The 22,752-nt window shown below is 40.5% G+C and overlaps 2 protein-coding genes across 4 annotated transcripts in view; one reads left to right on the top strand and one right to left on the bottom strand.

The window, feature by feature from the left end:
- LOC131666448 (CCR4-NOT transcription complex subunit 6-like) overlaps positions 1-18,849 on the bottom strand; it is a 226,540-nt gene extending 207,691 nt beyond the window's left edge. The window contains exons 1-3 of one of the 2 annotated variants that reach the window (XM_058939107.1): positions 18,588-18,849; positions 17,204-17,519; positions 16,675-16,850 (exon numbers count right to left, since the gene is read on the bottom strand). In XM_058939107.1, the coding sequence (XP_058795090.1) occupies positions 16,675-16,850; positions 17,204-17,511 (484 nt within the window). In that variant the 5' untranslated portion in view covers positions 17,512-17,519; positions 18,588-18,849. Of the gene's footprint in view, positions 1-16,674; positions 16,851-17,203; positions 17,520-18,107; positions 18,531-18,587 lie in introns of those variants that run through there. The other variant, XM_058939108.1, reaches the window with a different exon arrangement.
- A 486-nt stretch (positions 18,850-19,335) lies between these two features.
- On the top strand, positions 19,336-22,752 carry LOC131666450 (large ribosomal subunit protein uL1m). 2 transcript variants are annotated; one of them, XM_058939111.1, is made up of 8 exons: positions 19,336-19,412; positions 19,795-19,984; positions 20,111-20,312; positions 20,395-20,574; positions 20,687-20,801; positions 20,910-21,028; positions 21,115-21,212; positions 21,279-22,752. In XM_058939111.1, exons 2-8 carry the CDS (start codon positions 19,803-19,805, stop codon positions 21,421-21,423), a joined length of 1,041 nt encoding a protein of 346 aa, XP_058795094.1. In that variant the 5' UTR covers positions 19,336-19,412; positions 19,795-19,802; the 3' UTR covers positions 21,424-22,752. The 2 variants fall into 2 exon arrangements, with proteins under 2 accessions (XP_058795094.1, XP_058795093.1); XM_058939110.1 differs by having other exon boundaries at positions 19,342-19,476; positions 21,279-22,751.

Raw genomic sequence — 22,752 nt, 5'->3', positions numbered from 1 at the left:
CTTGGTTTGCAAATCGGATGATCATCCGAGACACCTGACAATTGGGGGATTCCAAGTATTTTACAACTCGTGCACTTGATTGAGGTGAAAAAGACACTAAGAATCTCAAGTGTATATCCATAACATCAGCAAGGCAGCGCTAATGGCATCAGTATGAGATTCGCTGGTATTTAATCTCAGTGATGACTATGCTTCCTTCCTTGCTCATGGATGACTACGCCAAAACTGATGGTTTCCTTTTTTGTTTTCCTCTCTCTCTTTCTCTCTCTTCTATGCTGACGTTAACGGCAAAAATCGCGAAAAAAGATGGCTGACAGTTAAAAACAAAGCTTTCGCAGTGTGAAGCTCAACCTTCTTATTGTCGCATTTCAAACCAACTTTTTCGCTCATACCTCACCGGCTTAAATCAATTATTAGGATGTAAGCGATACCCGCGGATGCAAATTTCAATTTTCACGGACTTTTTCTATTACAATCGATAAAAACCATTTTACAAAAGAGGGGATGCCGCAACGAAATTTTTTTTATATTTCCATGACTTTTTCTCATAGTGATAAATGACAAAAACTGAACATTAAAGTTGATAAAGATAATTTCTAATGGGTTCCTTGCTATCATAAAATAATTGCGAAAAATACAAAGACAAGGCTGTCATTTTGTGTGTGCATAACATTTGGCTTCACAAGTGTGTTGATATTAACGTAAGTACCTAAATAATAAGTTTTTTTTTCATGGCTTCTCTAGACAAAAGTTTGACGAGTTGTATATTGCTTCCTAAAAAAGAAGTATCTCAATCGATTCTCTGAACAACACTTGAAATAAAGTCAGAGTCGATTAAAATGCCAGACGCTCGTCAAACAACGACTGCCAAAAAATGGAGAAGCTTTGAATTGGCGTGGGGTCCACGTAACATTCAGGAAATGGCACGAGATTGAAATAGAAAGAAAAGATGACGAAGTGCGTTTCATCATCAGTCTCTGTGCAGATGAACCAATCGCGAGCTTTCTTTCAGAATTTACGTCGACAAAATGTGAATTAATGTTTTTCTCTCCAACTCGCGTCAAACTCTGAATGAAATTCGCGCAGCTGCGCGCTGCAATATAATATCAAATTCCGGCGGACTCCCTTTTGGAGGCTGCGGCTACTTCGCATGCTTACCTGAAAGCCATTAATAAATTACTTTGTCCACGCTAAGGAAAACGGAAAACGTGATGTAAAAATGGCATTGTTGTCGAAGCTCAAAAGTACTCGAGTGATTTGACGAAATCTACTTTGACCGGTGGTAACGAATTTTCATAACAGATTTTTCATCACACTACGAGCTGTAACGATGAAAAAATTGATACTTCTGCACTTGCGAAACAACTCGTTTGCACAAGACTACGATATATCTGGTTATTTAGCCAATGTCGGTTTACAAATAATAGCCGCGCGGAGGAAAAGAAACGAGCGGCAGACATCGACAAGTGAAACGTGACTTAGAAATCACTAGTGAAGTATAACATTTCCTGTAAAAGTCGTCTAGTCAGTCGAGAGTAAACAATTGAAAGGCACAGTCCCGCCGTCGTTATAATTCGCTTGGCGTTTTAACAACCCACAAGCGTAGTATTATCGAGCAAAGTGCACAAACGCGGCGCGTGCATCAGGCAAGATATCGCGTATACAACATATAACGGTAGCAGAGCTCGCGCGACAAAAGAGAACCGCCACAGGTGCAGCCTCGATATAGCTTCCGTTTTACGAGGCAGCTGCCTGCTATGCTTTTGTTTTTGCTTTACGAGCTGCCGGCTTCTGCGCCTGTGTGTTTAGTTCGTCGCGAATGAAGAAAAACAAAATGACGCGACTGTAAATTTTCGATAACTCCGACTCTGATACATGGATTTATCGATTCGTCCTCGTCGCGATAAGAGCTACCATCGAATTTTTTGTCTTCTTTCTATTTTATAGTCTCAGGTATTAGTTCACGTGTACGAACGAATGTGCTTTTTCACGAGAACTTATTTTTGCAGCGAAAAATTACGCAACATGTCAAATTTGGATGGAGTTTCAACTTCAAAAGACCATAATCATGCGTAATTGGGACAGCTACTCGTTTCTTTTCATCCCTCTAGCCCAAGCTCGAAAATTTAATTAAAATGTGCGAGATGTTGTGCTTCGAAAAATGTCTTAATTAACATACGGACAGGAGCTGTCAAAACGAGGCAAATTAACAAAGGAAAGAGAGAGCAGGCAAAAATTTAATTACAGCTGGTAATAGAGGACGAAGGCTGCTTAACGAGGAAACAAAATGATAATTTTGGGTATAAGACTCGACGCGCTCGCAGCACAAAAGCGTATCTGTTGCGTTACACCCGTGCGCCGACGACGCACCGAGCGAACGTTCATAAACTTAGCTCTTATCGATGAAGCAATCGTTCAAGTCTTTCATCTCCCCCGACGTGTCGCAATGATGCTTTCGATAACGGCCGACACAGTTCGATTTCGCTTGTCGTTAGAGTATCGGCGAAGCCGATAAAATTTCTGTGCATTTTTTGCGAAACCAATACTGGTTGCTGCAGCACTTGTGCCGCTTTTTTGTCGGAACGAATATGTGTTCACAAATACTCGCACACTGATAACTGAATTTAAAATCAATATTTGTCAAACATTACTACATAACAATAATACATCCAGGCAGATCGATGCGCGTAGGCAAACATGGCATCGTCGAAAAAACACGCAAGTCCATATTCACAACTATCTGCGTTCAAACTTTTTCCAGGCGACTGAATCAATTCGAATATGAAAGGAAAAAAAACCACTTTCCATCTGTACACTTTTCTCAGAAACAGGAATAAGCATTTTACTCGTAGCCGCAAAAGGAGAAAAAAGGACGAAGAATCAGGCCTAATCTCCGAAAACCCGGAAAATCTTGCCGGCAGGAAGAAAACACAAAGAGGCGTTTCAGTCTCAGTCGATAAAACCAAACGCCCCCGCTGCTGTTGTTCGGTTAATGCCGGAAGCGGTGGCAACAGAAGTGAGCCGACAACACTTCCGTAATTAAATTTCACGCGGTTAAAACTCATTTGACCCGCGGCAGTCAATTGTCTTTTGTTTCGCATAGTTTTGACGAAATGACGATGACGACGACGACGACGACGACGACGACGACGACGACGACGACGACGACGACGACGACGACGACGACGACGACGACGACGACGACGACGACGACGACGACGACGACGACGACGACGACGACGACGACGACGACGACGAAAAGTGGTCAGTTGAAAAAGAATGCGGAAAAGCCCCGATAAGAGGCTCTTCGACCAGGAAGTGCTTTTAGCTCCGAGCTTGTTTTCCCGGGAGCCGAATGGACTTTGAGGAATTTTTTCTCACTCCGCGCTTTTGGTAAACGGGTTTCTTTCGAAGAACAAGTTTCTCTCTCTCGCTAAGGGTAAAACCTGTTACTGCTCTCACATCGTTAATAAGATTAACTTTTTTTTACTACGCCATGGATTACACGTAGAGTTTCCTTCTGAAGACTAATAATTCATTAATTGATGAGATTCCGAGCAACGCAATTAGAATCTTCAATCAAGCATAAACTATGCAATCGTTATTAAAAACGCGCGTCCTATTTCCTTAAAATATTACACGCGCGAACTTTTGAATTAGCACAAAAAGACTGAAACGAAACTCGATAAAAAAAACAAGACATCGTGTAAAAATCGTGACTCCGAAGCCGCGCATTCGTATTTCAATATTAAGTAAGCGCCGTGTTGCGAAATCAATTACGGATAATCGCTTATAGCCTTCAAACAAACACTTTACATCCAAACTCTCTTTCTCTTAAGAGTTCAGTCATTATGATCCCGCAAGTTTATTATTTTTTTGTTGCTGTATCGACGCCAAAGTGGGTTGATTGTAGCTATTATCTTAATAGAATCCTTCAAGCGCTGCAGTACGTTTTCAGCGCATGTAAAAATTCATGTGTTATTAAGATCCGCGTAATCGATTAACCGCCTCTCTTTGCTCGCGTCGACAAGCTTCGCACTTCTCTAGATTTCGAGACGAAAAACGGTTAGCCTTATCAACCAGTTCATCCTCGTACTTTTCCGAAAATTCGTTTTTATCGTCGACTCGCATCTAATCTGCGAGCGCGTCCTACAGTTGAATGCACTCGGTCGCCGACGAAATGACGTAAGTGCGACTCTGGAAAAAGGACGTGGGAACGTTTTTGTTGGGAGCCGAGACAGCCGCGGGCAGCTTTAATGATCCGCACGTCCGCACGGGCCTCGCCAGCGCCAACTAAAACAATGCGACGTGTCCTTATAATCTTGCGTGCCGAGACTTTTGCTCCTATTTATACAGGTGCCTCCGCCGACAGCATTTCTTTTTCCTCGCTGGTAAAGTCAATTCGAAATCGAATTTAATAAAAAGAACGCTTTTTTCGCGTGATTGACATTCACGTTTAACCTACTTCTACTCATCAGATCGCCTCCGATGTCCAAAGCGTGAAATCCGAACGAATTATCCGATTCAAATTCTTCGATACGAGAGATAGACCGAGATATGGCAGCATACTTTAATAAAACGAACGTGTCTCCGCATGTGTATACAGCCTCGGAAACGAGTGTAGTTATTAGTTTGGCGAGCGAGCGGCGGCTTCAGAAAGGAAAGAAGCAACATAAGGGGCGGCGCAGATTAAAAGGGGGAGATTGACAGCTTGCGTAGCGGATACCAAATGCAAATTTCCGTCCTCCGACTTTTCAGCGGGGAGCGGCGTTATCTGGCTGACGATAGTGCCAGCCTGTGCTCTGCCGTACGCGAGATACCGTCCGAGCGATTTCAGCTGACGACCTCGTCTCGCCATTTAACCGAATTAATTTTGAAGATGAGCGACGAGGGAAAGCAAAGGACGGCAACTGGAAGCGGGAGGGAAGAAAGCTCGGCGAGTTGGTCGACCGATCGCGCGGCTGCTGAAAACGCACGCCAAACTCATTTTGCCAAGCTCACAAGACAGGACGAAAGAGAGAGAGAGAGATGTGTATGAGTGCGCATGATTCACGATGGAAATGGATCGAACGAGTTTTCGCGAGAGCGCAAAGAGGAAAGAGGTTTAGCCGTCGCGTTCCGTTCGTTCGCGCACCGACACGACGGACTCGTAGCACAAAGGGATACTTCTCCTCCCAAGACGCCTCCCAGACTTCTTCTTTTCCTTCTTGTTCTACTTCTTTGAATTTCAGTCGCACGAAAATTTTCAATTTTCCCTTTTTTTCAAGAAAGCTTATCAACCGCTTCCTGATCTAATTTTTTTTTACTCTGGAGGGAAACTTTTTAAGTCTACAGATCTTTTTTTTGCCCCTACTCGGCAGGAGAAAGTTTTCCGAGCTGCATAAAAAAAACCGCTGTAAAGCTGAGTAACGACGATACTTTGAAGTTTATTTGATACTCATTTTTCAGGCAAGCAGCTTCGTCGAAGCGGAAGAGGTGTTTCAGACATCTTATTTGCTTTTGCTAATGTTCCCGTGAAATAGATACATTCTAGCGTTTGCCTTTGACTTTTCCCCCGGGAAATTTCGCGATAAACAATTGGTAAAAAAAAAATAACAAAACGATACATGCAGAGAGGAGCGGACGCACGATTGAACGAATTTCGTGCAACAACGACGTCGAATCTTGGAGTGGGTTGATCGTTCAAATAACACACATGCGTGTCAAGGAGGGGCGAATTGGCGCGCAACGAAACGCCGAAGAACATTCGCCTCCGGAAAAAAAAAGAACGAACGCACGACGGTCTGATCGTGCGCACGAGAGCGAAAAATTGAAAGATCAGTGCGGTTGCAGTCTCTCAGCCTCTGCCGAGGGTTAAAATTCAGTGACCCAGATATATATATACATACGTATATAGCCAGCGATGAAACTGAAATTCTGGGAGAAGCGTCACATCGAAAATGCATTGGATTTCTGCGGGAGATAGCGGTAAATATAATAATAAAAATTTCGCCAAAGTTTATATTCCCCGACGCACACAAGTGCCGAGAGCAACTTTCGCATAACGACCCTGCGCACGAGAATTGTCGTAAATTCGAAGCTTTATATTCTTGGCGCCGTTAGATATCGTCTCGATATTATAAACAGATATTCCGAAAGCACGAGGACGCGGTACATGCAACAATATAAATTTTCGAGCGTCAAATTAGTAAACCGTTGCTCAATGCCGACGGAAAAGCCGCTCTTCCACATTGCCAAAAGGATCGTAAAAGTCGAGCATATTTCTCTCATGGGGTGCCGATTAGAAATATAGTATGCGCGGGCCGCATGCAAATATCTGTCAGGCCAAGTGGGTCAACAACGCAAAACTGTTGGAATTTACATTTTGCAGGCATGATCGTACATGCACAATTTAGAAAGTTTGGATGTTCGAGCGAATTGCGCCATATTGCGTGTATTTTGAAGTCGCTTGTTCCACTTGTCGATCATCAATTTTTTTACCATTCCACGCGATGATTCGTAGGATGCAGTTGTGGCCAATAAAAAGAAACGTTGTATAAGCAAAGCTCTGCGAGATATTTTCGCTTCCGACGATCATTTGAAAAAGAAACAAGAAACGGGTCAACCAATCATTTCAGAACAAGAACACTATTACTTTGTGGAACAGAAAAAGAAAAAAAAAAATTTAGCACGTCGAAAAAGCAGGTTACACACTGCGCAAAGTGGAACGTCGAAAGAGAAAAGCCGAAGGACGAGAGAAAGTGAAGGCGCCGAAAACAAGAAGATAGAGAGAGAGAGAGAGAGAGAGAGAGAGAGAGAAAGAGAGAGAGAGAGGGAAAAAATAAATAAAAAAGGCGAAGGAAGGAGCCGTGATCAATCGGTTGGATCGTCGTCGTGCTCTAAGAGGGATGCAGCAGCATGACTCGACTTTTTCGAATACGTTTCTCTCGTTGTTTTGTTCCGCAAGATGCAGTGCCGACGAAGTCGAATTCAAAAAGTAGCCGAGTAATGGATCTTAATCGGTATAATTGCTTTCGTGCATCGCGGGAGACGCTTTATATTTGTTTTCTTTTACTCGAATCGGTTGCTTTCCTTTTCGAAGCGAGTCATTCACTGCGGAATATATCAATCGCAGTTCCAGCAGTAACTCGTTCAAAGTAGCAGAGCGCTGTCCGTCCAACACGCGCGTCAGTCACAGAGAACGTTTCGCTATTATATGGTCGAACGCTTGTAAAATGTAATATCAGCGATGGCCTCGTTCGGACTGATGTGTGCCTTATATGTGTACGCGCATACGTATATATCCCCCTGTATAACGAGTAGAGGGATCGATCGAGTTGATGTGCCTCGATATTATATTTGCGCAGAGCTCGTTACGCGTCGTGACCAGCCGCTTTTCTTCCCGACAAGTTGACACGCATAGCAGGAGAATTTCGTAATTGTTGATTATACATCGACAGCTGTGCCGATGCCTTTTCAACATCCTGCAGATTATACGCTCAAGTGACACGCCTGAAGAAGGTTGTCGGTTGGCGGCGGCGTTCTATAAAACGCCCTGTAATTGCGGGTCATTAGCTCGCGGCACACCGACAAATTGAATAGAAAAATGCGCTAGACCAGTCAATTCCGCGCCTACGAGACGTCACTCGAGGCGGCGGCAGCAGCAGCAGGCCGCGATAAGCGCGCGCGTTCGATTGTCGCCTCTCTCGCCTATCTCCGATAGGCCGCCGACGGCGCAATAACCTCGTATACGCGAGCCGTTATTTGAGCCGTTTTATTAACGACGACGCCGTCGCACACTTTTGATTGCACGCTGACACCCGCTCGTCGGCAATTTTCCTCGCATATTAAACTCTATATAGCCGAGGATAAGCGCGAATAGCTGCTGCCCTTTGGATCAAAGGCTGTTCGATACGTTCGCGCACGCTTGTCTCTTGCGTCTCTCTTCTTATTTATTTTTCATGACGCATTTCCTTCATCTTCGTAAACTCCTACGATCTGCAATTTGCTCAAACATTTCCATTACCAGCCAGTCCGTTTTTAATGTCTATTTTTAAGTATCTCCTTTCTCAACCTTCAAATACGAGCTCTTCGATTGTTTATTTATCCACTGAATAAGTGTACTTTTGCCCTTTTTAGTGTCTAGCAAGCAACCCGTTCGTTTTGCGAAAGAACCGGCGCCAACTTGCAAATCGGTGTTTCGTAACAATCGATGATGAATTCACGCACCTTTTGCAAGCTGACTTGCAAGTGTTTCGAATAACTTGGAAGCTATTACGCAATGCAAGCTCGTAAAATTTATTAGTTGAATGGAGTCGGTAACCGATTTACAGCACGCACGCACAGCTATAATTTGCACTCCGAAGGCCGCGCTCAGTATTGTTCTATACGTCGTCTTTTCAATATAAATCTATATAGATGCAAAGTAAAAATAACGCGCTGCTCTGCGAACAGCAGGCGACACGTCAGATAAATTTTTTTTACGACGTCGTTAACAAGTCGTAAAAGCATCTAAAATTGTATATTCCCGAGAAGCAACTTGACAATTTGTGCATGAAAACGACGCACGGGAAAAATTCTTAAAGTTGTGTTCTTTTGATTGCCAGCGCAAATATCATGTTATTGAACATAACCTCAACTTTGGCTTCGGTGAAACCTCGGCTCAAAATTTACATGTTGGAAGCCTGCTTTGCAGATCTAACGTAAAATCTCGCTGCGTTAACTTTCAAACGACGAGAGAGAGGTTCTTGCGAAACGAGAGAGGCAAAGAAAAAAAAACACTATAAAAGGGGAACGCGAAGTCAAGGTCAAGGTACACGCACGTACACCACAAGCGAGTTAACCTCATTCGATGCTGCCTAGCAAAAACGAAAGTAGTCGAACGGCTTAATTATCGCGTTTGAAAAAATAAAGAAGCTTTTACGAATGATAAAGCACGTCGAATTAATATTCATTCCTTTTTGCAAGGTGAAAGTTGCGTTCTTCTTGTTTTCTTCTTTTTTGCAGGTCTCGTGTGCCTTCTTTTCCAGTCACGATCTTTTTCGTTGTGTATTGAGGACGATAAATCATTGTATACTAGCCTCGAAATTTACAGTCGCCTACGAGACTGAAATTGCTTTATAAAACTTGCGGCTATATCGCTTCCTAGTTTTTTGCGATCTTTTCCTCGTAAATTTTTCTTTGTTATTGCATCACCGCCTCGCTTTAATCTTTAATATTTCTTAGGGTTATTGAATGCCCTGTCGCAATAGTTTTAAGATACGTGGATCTTCGGAGACGTTGCGGTCATAAATTCAACATTTTACAACAAAATATTGAAATTTTATGTTTTGTACAAGATGGGCAGTAAAAAAAATTTCTGCAAAAAGAAACATTTTTACTTAAATTGGGCAGCAATATTGATGAGAGCCATGCATTGCTATAATTAAGAGGAACAAAAATATTCCCGGAATAAGAAACATATTTTTTTCTTTCGGTCGAATATTTACCGATTTTAAAGAGGCGGTTATTTAAATTCACAAAGGTAGGACGAAAAAAGCTTTGAGACTTTGGGAACCGCTTAGTACTAAAAATGAAAGAAATATCCCGACCGAAAGTATGAAATTAAGAGCATAGCAGCGTGAAAGCAAGAGATATGCAATGAATTGCGAGAATTCTTTCTATCGTATCAGTACTACGGATGAAAAAAAATCATTATCGATCAGTTGTAAAATATTTCCAGTAGTGACCTCATTGTGCGCAACAACTCGGAACTCAATCTTGCAGAACAACAGAGAGAAAAAATAAACAAGAAAAGAAAAAGCCTTGAGTGGCACGGGAAAAACCTTGTGGAGATTGGTATTCAACGTCGTAGCGAGAAAACAACCTAAATCAGGCGCTGTAGGTCAAATGAGAAACCGCAACTTCCGAAGAGCGAGAGAGACTCTTATCACTTCGAGGCCATTAATCGAGCGAAGAGAGTTTAGTGTTGTCTTCGTGTTTCGAGCCAGCGCTGACAAAAACTTTCCTCTCTCGATAAAGTTGCCCCAAGTTTTCAATGAATTTTCGCGTCTATTACTTCCACTCCGCGCCGCTTGCGGCTCTTAAGCAAGATTGAAGATCTCGCAGTATTTTCACGGCGAAATATGGCTCTGCGCTCATATACAATCCGAAGCACAAGGATTAACTTTGCTCATTGAGCAACATTACTTTTACAATCAATCCACACGTGTATTGGATGCGCAAGCGCTTGGCAGGAAAACAAAAAACGTCGAATCCTCGTTTAACTCCAAGCTGAAATATAAATCAATGTATAACAATGAAAATATAAAGTATCTCATGCATAATAAAAGGAGCAAATTTAATGAAGGCATTACAAGGCAAACAAAGTCCTTTCGCAACCCTTAATCCTGGCTGGCTGCAGTGCAGTAGCGTTTCGCTTGCAAAGAAAGCGAGTGAAAAATGTAAGGAAGTCGCCGAGCGAACGTGAAGCCAACAACAGCGTAACTCAATATCGCGGCGCGCGGGGAGCAAAACGAACGAGACAAGCATCCGCGCAGCAGTTCGCGCGCGTACGGGAGGAAGTTGCCCGCGCGCGCCACCCAATGTTACGGAAGATTCAGCTCAGCGTGCCATCTCGAGGCTTATTATCATTCTGCAGCTGATTTCGTTCAAAATCGGACTGGCCATCATATTTTCGCGGCAATTTCAACTCTGCGAGGCTCAAGGTACAGGCATTTTTCTTTCTTGCACTCGCGAGAAGCACTTTTAATCCGATATCCAACGATGTCGCTTCAGCTCCATGTATAACACTGTGCAAGTGTTCCAATGTATTGCATTTCGCGCATATTAAAGTAATGGCACATCGGCAGGGAAGTAGCATACTGAAACGAATGATGGCAGTGAAGGGAGAAAACACAGTCCACATTCGCTATTTTAGATTCTAACTGTTACTGAGAATCAATGTCACCTCTGAACACTCTGAACCAGTTATGCCAACTATTCATTTTCCTGTCTCTTGCTATGGTGGTAGTAAAAATATTTCATACTTAGTGAATGGTAATCCATAATAAATCGAAAACTACAGAAAGCGTGACAGAGGGCCATCTAATATTTCGTAAATGACGAAAACCGATTGGTTTGCGTGTTCATAATATCCAAATCCAAATTAAAGTACAGACAATTACAATGACTGCGAAAGCAAAAAAATGCTCTAATAGCGCATAGCCTCGAAACGCAAAGCAAGTGTAGTAATATGTTATGTTCAGGGCAGGTGCAAGCGCGGCTATAAGCTCGGCTAGTCACGGCAAACTCGGCCAATTCGCATTCAAGTCTTGGGTCGCTTGTAAACACATCGTGGGAGAGAGAGAGAGAGAGAGAGAGAGAGAAAGCCATCGTCAAAGCTCGTCACGCGACTTGCTGCCACCGCAGCTAAGTGCACAAGGCTATACACATACACACACGTGCGCCTAATGCAGCTCTCGCACAGGAAGTCGATCCTTTGTCGCTTTCTCGACGGATCAGCGCTTTGCTCGCCAAAATTCAATTATATCGCAGTTCTCTTGCTGGTAGCAACTCACAGCCAAAAGACACTCATTTCCGCTATCAAAGCTAAAGTATCTCCTTTCCGTTTTATTTTCGAATGCTTATTGACGGCTGAAAGATTACTGTATGTTTATCAAAGTTGCAGAAAATATTTTCAAGCATCGACTCGTAGAATCTCTTTTGCTACGACCAATCGATCAGCGAATGCAAAAATAATCGTCTTTACAGCAATGCATTTTAGAAATATGCCAACTAGGAGTTTCGGAATAGTCGCGGTAAAACAAGGAGCGAACGAACGCGACGCAACGCAGACGTTGCGCAAGCTCTGACAAAGGAAAAATGTTTTGGTTTTCCATAAGGAGCGTGCGCCGCATCAATGGTGCGTTCTTGGACTTGTTTCGAGGAGGCATACAGGCATAAGAGCGCAATGTCGTAAGAGAGCGCGTTATCGAGATCAGACGTGGCAAACCAGCTCTGGGGGAGCGTTTAATCATGCATCTCCATCGGACGACGACGACGACGACGACAAAGAACGAGGGAGAGACGAAGAGAGCAGCTCTGGAAGCGAAAGTAAAAGAGCGAGCTCATTGTGCCTGCGCGGCGAGCATTGCCAAGGCGTCACGTACGCGGGAGAAAGAGAAAAAGAAGCCCACGAGGCACGCGCGAGGCTCTTTTCCGTTTGACGCCCGGAAACTCGCCGCCACCGCCGCCGCCGCTGCCGCCGCCGCGCTATATTGCAGTCTCCAACGGGGGAAGCGCGTCTCGACAACCAAACATACCTAGACGTCTGCTACCTCGCGAGTGCATCTCCGAGCCGCATCACAGACGAGTGCTCGGCTGCTGCCTTATGCAACTTTTACGGCCTCCGCTGCGAGCTTTCTCCGCGCTTTGTGCTCTTGGCTGCCGGTACTCCGACATTGTTTCGCGATCTCGAATGGGCCGGTTGGCGACATGCTCGAGCGAGTCGAACAAATTCAGTCCCGAATCATGTCGTCGCAGCAGAGCCGCGAGAGGAATTTCAATGCGATTTTTTAATATTGAACAGCAGCCAACGAGAAAGAAAGAGAGAGAGAGAGAGAGAGAGAATCTGGACGGTTTTAGCTCTGCGGTGACGTAAAGTACCATCGATCGAGAGCAGACGTTTTTATAGCTTTTCCATGGATATAAACTAACCCGAGCGCGAGCGAGCGAGCGAGCACTTTCTAAACTGCAATCGTTGCACGGAATCACTTGAATTTCGTGTGCAATTCCTACTGGCGCCTTCCATTTAATGAAATATAGAAGCTCACTAGCTGCACGAAACAAAAACTCGCTAAACTGACTGAAAAAAAAAGAGTTAAATGCGTTATCACTGACGCTACATTAATTTGGCGGCCGTGCGGTTATTTTATAAATAAACCAAAGTATAGCGCCGAGCAACGCGTTTTCCGAGTCTAACCCGTCGCGAGTCAAGAGAAAGTTTGCCGCCGGTCACTGCTTTTTTGGCCAAATTGCGTTTTAATGAATGGCGCAGTAAGGTAAATCAACGCAATCGATCCTGTGAATTTCTCAAGACAGACAAAGCTCCATCAGACAAGCAACCATGATCTACGCTAATCCTTGCCTCCGCCGCGGACAAGTGGCATTTTCCATGACTTTTCAGTTTAGCAGTACGGCAAATGAGGAAGCGTCGCGATGACAAACGAAAGTGAAAGGAAACTAACGAGAAAGATGCGACAAGCCTTGCGACGCGTCATCGCCGGCTGAGTTCTGATGTTTTCGCGCTTACATATTCTTCGACCACTATTATTCACAACTGGAAAAGTGGAAAATGGAACAATACTCTATGATCATTCCCCGGGAATAGAATTGTCTTTGTATGTATTTATTCACGCGTCGAACTAGATCCGCTTGAACCCTGTCTCTTCTTTGTCAATGCAATCCAAACGGAGGCTCTTTTATATTCGCGTGTGGATAGGCGAGAATCGCACTTTGCACGGGCATTAAGCCACGAATAAAGCCGGCGTACGGTCCCGAAGAAGCAAGGATAAAAGCGTATTATGCTTCGAAAAAGCAGCTCCGAATTCGGAACTTGGGAGCGAAGGGACAAAAAAGGAGGAACGAGACGCGAGAGAAAACGTTGATCAGCATTTGATCGAGCGAGCGCGCGCGTACACTTTCTCCCGCGCGCGATACATACGCTCGCTCGCTCCCAATTACGCGCGGCGCTATCGCACGACCGGCCGTTTTTTTTTCTTGGTTTTTCCTTTGGCTTGGCTCTTCGGCGCCGCGAGGGGGAAAAAAACACCGAAAGAAAGTGCTGTTTGCGCCGCGCTCGCGTGCGATCATCCAGGCTAATTTACTTAGAGCACCGAGAGATTAGCCGAGAAAAATGAACGCTGGAAAAACGCGCCGCAGAGTCTCCGACATCGCGCGCGATCGCTCGATCCGCTGCATATGCATGATTGATCGAGCATCGTACTCTCGGCGTAATTCGTGCTGGTAATAAATGCATACAGGCGTGTTTGTGAGATTAATGACTTCGACTGCGTTCCGTAATCCAAGTGCTCGTGGCCTCACCGAGCTGCGTAATATTTTCCGAAAAATAGCTTCGGCCTTCTTTAATGATCCGTCGAGCTGGTTCGACCACGTCGGCAGGTGTCTTGGAGGATCTTTGTGGCAAGCAGCAGATTTCTCCATGACTTTCTAATGACCTCCCACGCGAACCGCACGTACACGCGGCACGAAAATCTAAACTGTACGACTTGAAAGTGTAACGGAGAAACTTGCTTGCCCAGCGCTCTTTTTCCTCCTTCTTTTTCTTCTTCCTTCTTCAGCCCGATTGGGAAAAGTCGAAAGCTCAATCGCGCCAACTGCCGACGTTTGTTTTATTACCTCGCCAGGATCTAACGCATGTGCACTTTCTACTTGACTGTCTGCGAGTCCTAAATCTCACAGATGCTCGATTATTGGCCGGTTCACATGATATAAATACACTTGTAACTTTCCATTGATAGTTGTACTTCGGAACAAGCATGAAAATAACTTCCGGGCGCGCGTAAATCAGACATCGGAGTAAAGTTGCTTTACTTGATTTTTTTCCACTTGGCTCGTGTCTGCTGCGAACGCGAGAAATTGGCATCGACGATCGATTACCCGAGAGCACGCAAACGAGCCTTTCGTTTATTACGCACGGCCGGAGAAAGAGAGAGAGAGAGAGGGGGGGGGGGGAGAAAGAGTAGAGGGGGGCGCGGTTGAGACTACTATCCTCTTTTTCGGCCGAAATGGAATTGAAAAGTCCGCTCGAATTCTCATTCCTTATCTCTCTCGCGCTCGCTTTTGGAGCCCCTCCAAGCTTCTCGCTGCTTTGCGGCTGTTTGTTTTCCGAGCTCGCGATTGCAGCTTCTTTAGTCTGTTTTAATAAAATTTAACTTTCTTTCACTGGTAACGGAAGAGGAAAGCTCGGCTTGGCTTCTTTCAACAATTCAGAGGAAAGAAAAAAACTGTCTCGAGCCGTTGTTCGATTATTTCGTTTGGGAATGGAAATGACGAAAATTGTACTATTACGTGGCTGACAAAAAGGAGGGAACGAGGCATTCGCAAGCTTCGGATGCAGACGAGGAGAAAAGAAAAAAGTACAATAGGAAAGGAGAGTTTTCCCAGGCGGTCGCGAAAGAGAGAGAGAGAGAGAGGGCGCAGTTTTAGCGGTTTAAAGGCATATAAATCCGATGATTATCGAACAATGAGCAAAAACGCAGCGCATGAATAGGCATATACATATATATAGAGTCGGTATGACACCGCGCCATCATAACTCGGCTCGGCGCTGAAAATTTTTGCGTGCTCTTCACAAAAGATCATTAACTTGGCGCTGCGAGAGAGAGAGAGAGTGGAAAGCACAGTTATGCCTTCCCACCCACACCGCGCAATAACTCGTCGAAGTGCGCGCTGCGGCGGGGAGAGAGATCAGATAGGCTGGAAAAAGCCAGAGAATGAGATACACACAAAAGCGAGAGCAGCCAAGGAGAGTATAAGTATCGAGGAATAAAAGAACAACAAAAATGTACAATGGATGGGAAGAGTGTCCTCCTCCTACTCCTCTCTGCAATATTATATTGCGAAAGCGCACTCGGCTAGCTATAGGGCGTCCACCTACCCACCCACACACACCCATGGGATACACCTATACGCGTGCCTTCTGCTGCTCCCAGATGACCCTGTTAATGTACATATATCCCCTCGTCGCGAGGCTCATGACCACTTCAGATTGCACCGTTTTTTTTTCATTTTTATGCGCTCCCTAGCCAAAAATATAACATCACAGTATCTTCTTAGCGAATCTGTTATTTTGACTTTCAATTGAACTTGAACTAAACTACATTCTTTTAGATAAACTAAAAGATATAAATACTGTATTTGTAACGATTATTTGTATTCCCATTTATCAAAGTGACTTCTAAATAAATCTTTTGTGCATCTAATCATTCATCGTGTATCAACAATGACATTGTGTATTAATAAACGAATCAATAAATTTGTAGCTGATAGAATCAATTGTTTCAAGTAAAAACTTATATCAGTTTTCACGATTCCGTCATCAATCGAATAAAACTATTTCGACTCGCATTATTTGAATAATATTAAACCTTATTATCATAATGCATTGGATAGATAGTGGTTTGATTACCTCGTCGAAATACATTTTAACTTTATCACTAGTGGCGGCCTCTCTCGGTAAAAGATAAACTTTCAACAGGTGAGTCACGTCGATAAAGTAGATCATGACCTTTCGTTCTAAAGGTTCTCATAAATCAATAATAACAATTTAATTATGATAAAGTATAATTAGTTATCTGGCCTGGAACTAATTTTAAATAACCCTGAGTATTTGTTGAAACCCGTTTATACTTGTTGAACCTTGTTTACTTGTAGATATACATGCAAATCTATGAAATATGCCAAATCACAACAGTAATAGCAGCCTGTTGCTAAGCAATAAAAGTGTTGTTGAGGTCTCGTTGGAAAATAACAAGACATAAGAATGTGATTTAATAATAGTAAGTTATTGCTTGTTTAGATAATGAGGAACGTATTCAAAATTACTTAAAACATACATTTGATAGATCTCCCAGATGTAGCTTATTGAGAAATTTTATTATTAAAAAACAAAAAATAAGTGTAATAAAATCCTACCTTGTAAATGATCCAGCAAATACGTAAGCAGCTTGCTGATCCCCATCGGTTCGTCATAGATTGCCACAATATCCTTGTTGAGTGGATTGCCATGAAGTCCTAGCACTTGTAATTGGAACAACTTTCCCAATTCATATGGTAACACACGAAGGAAATTTTTATTCAATGACAGCTCCCTAAAAATCGTATTAAGTTATAAGGGTTATAAATTTGTTTTTTGCATGACAAATGCAAAAGCACTCATTAATTTTAAAATTGTAATGCAATACAATGTTTTTGAAATATTTTAAGTAATCAATTGATTTACCAATACTCTTAAGAATGTGGATAAAATTCATAAGACTTTGATAATCATAAATTTTAGAAATATCTTCTATATATACAACTAGAATCAAATATTTTGGTAAAAGTAAAAATCTCAAGAAACATTGATTCTATAATCTCATCGACATAATATTTTACAATTAGTATAAAAAGCAGTATTTTAATAAAAGTAAGAGAAGCAAGCTAATAAAAAATTTGACATTACCTGAGATAGATGAGATCCCCAAGTTCAGCAGGTAAGCTGCGGAGTTTGTTGCTACTAAGATCAAGCACTCTCAAGTTGACTAAAAGGCCAATTTCTCCAGGTATCCTTTGCAAATTATTATCATTAAGATAAAGCGAAGTTAGATGGGTCATTCGCCATAAATTTGGGCTTAAATTCCTTATGCTGCCTGTTATCTCCAATTCCGGCCAATAAGATTTCTTCCCAGAATTTGCATCCTCCGCAGACATAATAGTGTGTAAACGACATGGGTTGGTAGTTTCATATTTATCCTTATGATTTCGGGACATCTTAAATCCTGAAATATGTATATTTTATCATGAAATCATTGAAACGATAAAGCAGAGCATGATCCTGACATAGTTTTAATATCAGAATCATATTATCAGCTAATTAATGAGTTCATGAAAATTTTGCATTGAAAGCTCTTGTAGATAACAAAATTTAATAATATGAGCGATGTGAGATTTTATATGGCATTTCAATGTTGAATTTTCACTCAACTATTCACAAATATTTCTGGATTGAAAGATAATTTATGTTAGAAACTAACCTATATTGGATGTGATGAAATGTGTAGGACAGGTAGTAGCTAGGACATTATTGGCAAGGTAAAGGATCATTAGCATGCAGGCAATGACAAGTTGGTGAACACAAGTAACACAGTAATATTGGAAAAGAATCCACATCCAGATTATAATGCAACAAATCCACATTTCAATCATAGAAGGCAACTGAATATCAATTAGGATAGTAATAATTGATAACACAAAATGTGCTAGGAAGGCTGCAATTAGTGGCAATTAGATGAATTTCAAGGGAAAAAAAAAAACAAATGCAGCTCTCATATTTAAGAGGCTGGGTATTTTCAGTTCAACGAACCTACCTGGCTATTGTCAACAAAGCACATGCAGATAGCCAAGGTCAGCATTTAGTGCGACATCTAAACGCTTGGCTAATCGGTGCAGTTAGCGACCCATCGGCGTCAATTTCTTTCGAAGCACCTTGCTGCCGGTGCTCGTGCAATCGCGGCGAAGCTTCAACGAAGTCCAGCTACAAAATCGACGCGACGTAATCTCCTTCTCGCGTATCACCCACATCCTCAAATTCGTAAAATCTGCGATGATCGCGTATAACCTAAATCCACTGGCGCGAAAAGCTGGACCCATCGTCACGAAAGAGCAAACGATCGCGAGCGTAATCAAAGCACGCAATATCGCGGCCCGAGGTGGCGAATAAACCGCGACAGTTCCTTGACCGTGGTTAGTTGGAGGTTGGGTTCTAGGAAAAAGCAGGTGAGTAAGCTGCAGAGAGGCCGGTGAAAGACAGAGATAAAGAATCGAGGAAGAGGATAGCGTATACACACCTTCATCTACCTCTCGGCGAGCACTGTGCGGAGACAAGCAACTCTGCCGCTGCAACCAGATCTCAAACTATGTTTGTTCACCGACAGCTACAAGCCTTCCTCGTCCTCAGGGAGCACTTGCACACTCAAGTTTTATTTGCGCCGCGCACAATATATAAACAAATCACACACCGACCAGAGAGCTCGAGAGTTATAAGGGCAGCTACTCCATTTATCGGGACAGCCAGCCAACAACTACACACACCACGTCTTATGGCTACGTTCTATTGGCTGCATACAACACAGCAGCCGACATTTACTTGCTAAACGCGTCCGTGACCGTTACTTTGACGTATTTCCGCCGATATTAATATGACGGAAGTACCACAATAATCAAAACTGACGACACGCGACGGATTCATGACTGTTGTGACTTCTTATTGGTTAGCATTCGTGAACTTTATACCGTTTATACGCAATTTAATTCCTTTTGTCGTCAAGTGAACTATGCGCGCTTTTATGAATAGGTATATTTAGCGCTGCTGCAACTGCGATGTAAAAGTCGAAATATTGTGCTTTCAAATTTTGCATAATTTTTTCAGAGTGCATTTAATTAATTTAAAATATTTTTATGCGATATAATGTATTCAGTATCGGAGTACTTCTGTGAATCAAGGTTAATAAACGTACATCATTCAAACATTCAATTTTAGAAATTTTAGAAAAATAATATATTTTTTAAATTAAAAGTTAAATCATTTTGGATTATTAATAGTGTATGTGTGTGTGTATGTGTCCGTGTGTGTGTATAGCATGCATACAGCGCATGCATAAAATAGGGCTGTGGTAAGTATTACCAACCGTGTACCTGTTTTCAAAATATGCTTTGGAAAAATGGCTGTTTCAGGAGGTGAGAATTGTTGTTAATTTATAATCTGTTATTTAAATACTGTTAAAAATGATCAATTTCTATTCATACATTATACTTAATAAAAATACGTTGTTTCATTGAATTACATCAGCGTAGGATAAACATTTGCGGTTCAGTTAAAAATTTTCCACGGTGGACTAACCTTAAAATTTAATATGTATATAAAAAAGCTCTATTTCTTTCCTTGATTGAAATTTATTCAAAACTATTACTTTTGAATTACGTAACCAATATTTTTTGTTCAGTTGTAGGACAGGCTAAGTTATGTAATATGTGTCATTTGTTCATTATTTTCAGGAATTATTATGAATAGTTTAAAAGCTATTCATAGATTTGGTGCGTACAATGGAATGTTTCCTGGAGCTCTATCACAAGTCAGGCATTATGCTGCAAGAAAAGGAACTCGCGAAAAGATGAGAAAAAAAAAAGTTAAAGTAGAAGTTAAAAAACTAACATTAGCTGAAAAGATCAAGCGCCACAAAAAAGTGTAAGTTAGTTCAAAATTTACTAAAATTTCTATATTCCAGAATTTTTAGAACAGTAATTATAATAATATTACACATATTTTATAGCAGCCTGTATAATAATGATGATAAAAATACTTTTATTACAGCAATATTGTGAAGCCTGATATGATTCTCTACAATTTCGAAAAAAAGCTTGTTGCCACAGATGATGTCTATTATAGACCTTTTTATCAATGGAAAATTTATTCATTTGCTGAGGCTATTGAGTCTCACAGAGAATATTTTCATCCAACGATGTTTAATATGCCAGATACATTAGTTAATATATACGTAGAGCTAAATATGCAGGTTATTATCTACTATATAGTTTTTAAAAACTTTTGCATCGTGTTACATGTTAATAATGTATTCTATGTTGGGATAATTTTAGGGTGTCAAAAAAACAAAACCTGTTGAAACTTTCCATAGCATTGTTCCTGTAAGACACAATTTTGACCATGGTGAAGTCAGACAAATTTTAGTATTCTGTAAGACAGAGAACGAAGTTAAAGAAGTTTTAGATAATGGTGCAGCGCTTGCTGGTGGATCAGATATCATAAAATTAATAATGGTATATCAATTGTTACAATACTATAAGCCTATACTTGTTTTAATATATCTCATGTTAATATTAAAGCAACTATCATCATGACAATTACTAATGATATTAATAATATTTTTAGAGTGGTGAAATTTCTGTAAGTAATTATGACACTGTAATTGCTCATCCTTCTATGATGCCAGAAATATTAACTATTCGTGGCTTGTTAAAAAAGAAACATCCAACAATTAAGCAAGGTAAACTTATAATTTATTATAAGATTCCATCATATGTACATTATGTATTTTTCATTTAAATTTGTGAGTGATAAAGTTTAATTAAAATGATCATAATACAAATTCTAGGAACTGTGAGCCCAGATTTGAAAACCATGCTGAATACTCATCTTCGTGGCATAAAATATACTGCAAAACCATATGATCATTATCCAGAGTATGGACAAACAACTATTCCTATTGGCACGGTACAGCAAATTTTACATTTTTATTTGCGATATACAACTTTTTGATTCTATTTTTACAATTTTTACGACACGATTGATCTTTTTAGTTGGATATGCCAACTGAACATTTGGAAGACAACTTGCAAGATGCTGTAGATAGTATTATGAAAGTAAAACCAAAGAGACCTGGTTTTTTTATTACTAGGTAAGTATATACTATGTTTATTTTTCTTATTAAATTGTTACCCATTTATTAAACAAAATTTTACAGGATTCGAGTTGAATGTCCTTCATCAAAAGCAAGATTGAAAATAGATCATACTATATATACTAAAGAAGAAAGTTCTGATAATAAACAGCCAGCTCCTGAAGAGGAAGAAGATGATAATGTCGCCGTAGCTGTACCCGTATCGTAATTTTTTTAGAAAAATTTTTTTTATCTTGTACACATTTTAAGGTAAAGAAACAGAATTTATTGTTGACAATTGGTTAGTTAAATATACAACATTTATTTATCAAAATTCAATTTTATTTTATATAATGTATATTATTTTATTTATCAGTCTAAGACAAAAAATGAACTTTCATATGGAAATTTTTACTGCGATAATAATATACTTTAAAGAATAATAACATTGTTATGGTTATTATATAAAGGCATGATCAATAGCCACATTAACGAGAAATGGTATTATTCATAAATTTAATTTACAAAATAGATTATATAATTCGTCGTAGTTTCTGATAGAATATTGCATTTAACTTAATGTTTTTATTATAGAGAAATTCAGTTGAATGCATTACTTATAATACTAATTTAATTGTTTTAAAACACTATTAAATTGTTTTAATGAATATAAAATTCAACTACGTTAATAAATATTTATTAATTAAGATTCAGAAAGGATGCGGTCTATATAAAAAAAGTAAAAGTAACATGATGAGAAAACTTATTAAAAAGTAATTTTTAGAATTACGTTAAAATAATTCACTTCGAACAATATAAAGTAAGTTTACGCAAAAGGAACACCTGCGTTACGTGCGCACAATGTAGGGTAACAATGAAGTACAAAACGTATCGGTAAATTGTAAGCTCAGAACAACGCCCAGCCAAAATTGCCCTTCATGCTTCAGAATATGAATTTTCATCAGGATACATCATTTATACAAATTATTAATAAGAAATTCGTTAGTTTCGATTACATAATCATGCTTATGCGATATTTCCATACAGTAAAGATAAATTCTGCATTACTTTTCATCTGTTTTTCAAAAATCCTTAAAAATACTCAAACAGCACAAAACATTTTTTCCAAAACGTTTTGTGTAAAACCAGAAAACGTTATTAAATCTTCGGTGAAAAAAACGTTTTAAATGTCCGCAGATTTTTGCAGATTTGATAGGTGTAAAAAACGTTTGCTAAACGTATTAAAAGAGTTTTGAAAACGTTTTATTGTTATTTTTTTGTTTATAATTGTTAATGAAAAGATGTTGTGGAGTTTGGTTTGGTTGTAAACTGTAATGAACTCGCAATAAGTTCGTGAATTAGGGAAAAAGAAACAAGAGGAGCTAAACGCGCTAGACGACATCACTAGTCTTTAATAGTATAGATATTCTAGTTTGCTAACCAGAAATTTTTTTTCTATAAAACCTTTTTATTTATAAATATAAATTTATACTACATAAGATTGAAAGGTTAATAAAACTCAAAAATAATTTTAATCACTAATCTCATTAAAAATTAT

This window comes from Phymastichus coffea, unplaced genomic scaffold (genome assembly GCF_024137745.1).
Source record: "Phymastichus coffea isolate CEN01 unplaced genomic scaffold, Cenicafe_Pcof_1.1 PCOF00058, whole genome shotgun sequence".
Lineage (NCBI taxonomy): Eukaryota > Metazoa > Arthropoda > Insecta > Hymenoptera > Eulophidae > Phymastichus > Phymastichus coffea.
This window is presented reverse-complemented; position numbering and strand designations above follow the sequence as displayed.

Bases quoted from the DNA above. Each gene is read 5' to 3' on its own strand.
- LOC131666450 (XM_058939110.1), top strand. The intron at 20,313-20,394 runs GTTATTATCTAC...GGATAATTTTAG, and splicing joins ACGTAGAGCTAAATATGCAG to GGTGTCAAAAAAACAAAACC. The intron at 20,802-20,909 runs GTAAACTTATAA...TACAAATTCTAG, and splicing joins ACATCCAACAATTAAGCAAG to GAACTGTGAGCCCAGATTTG.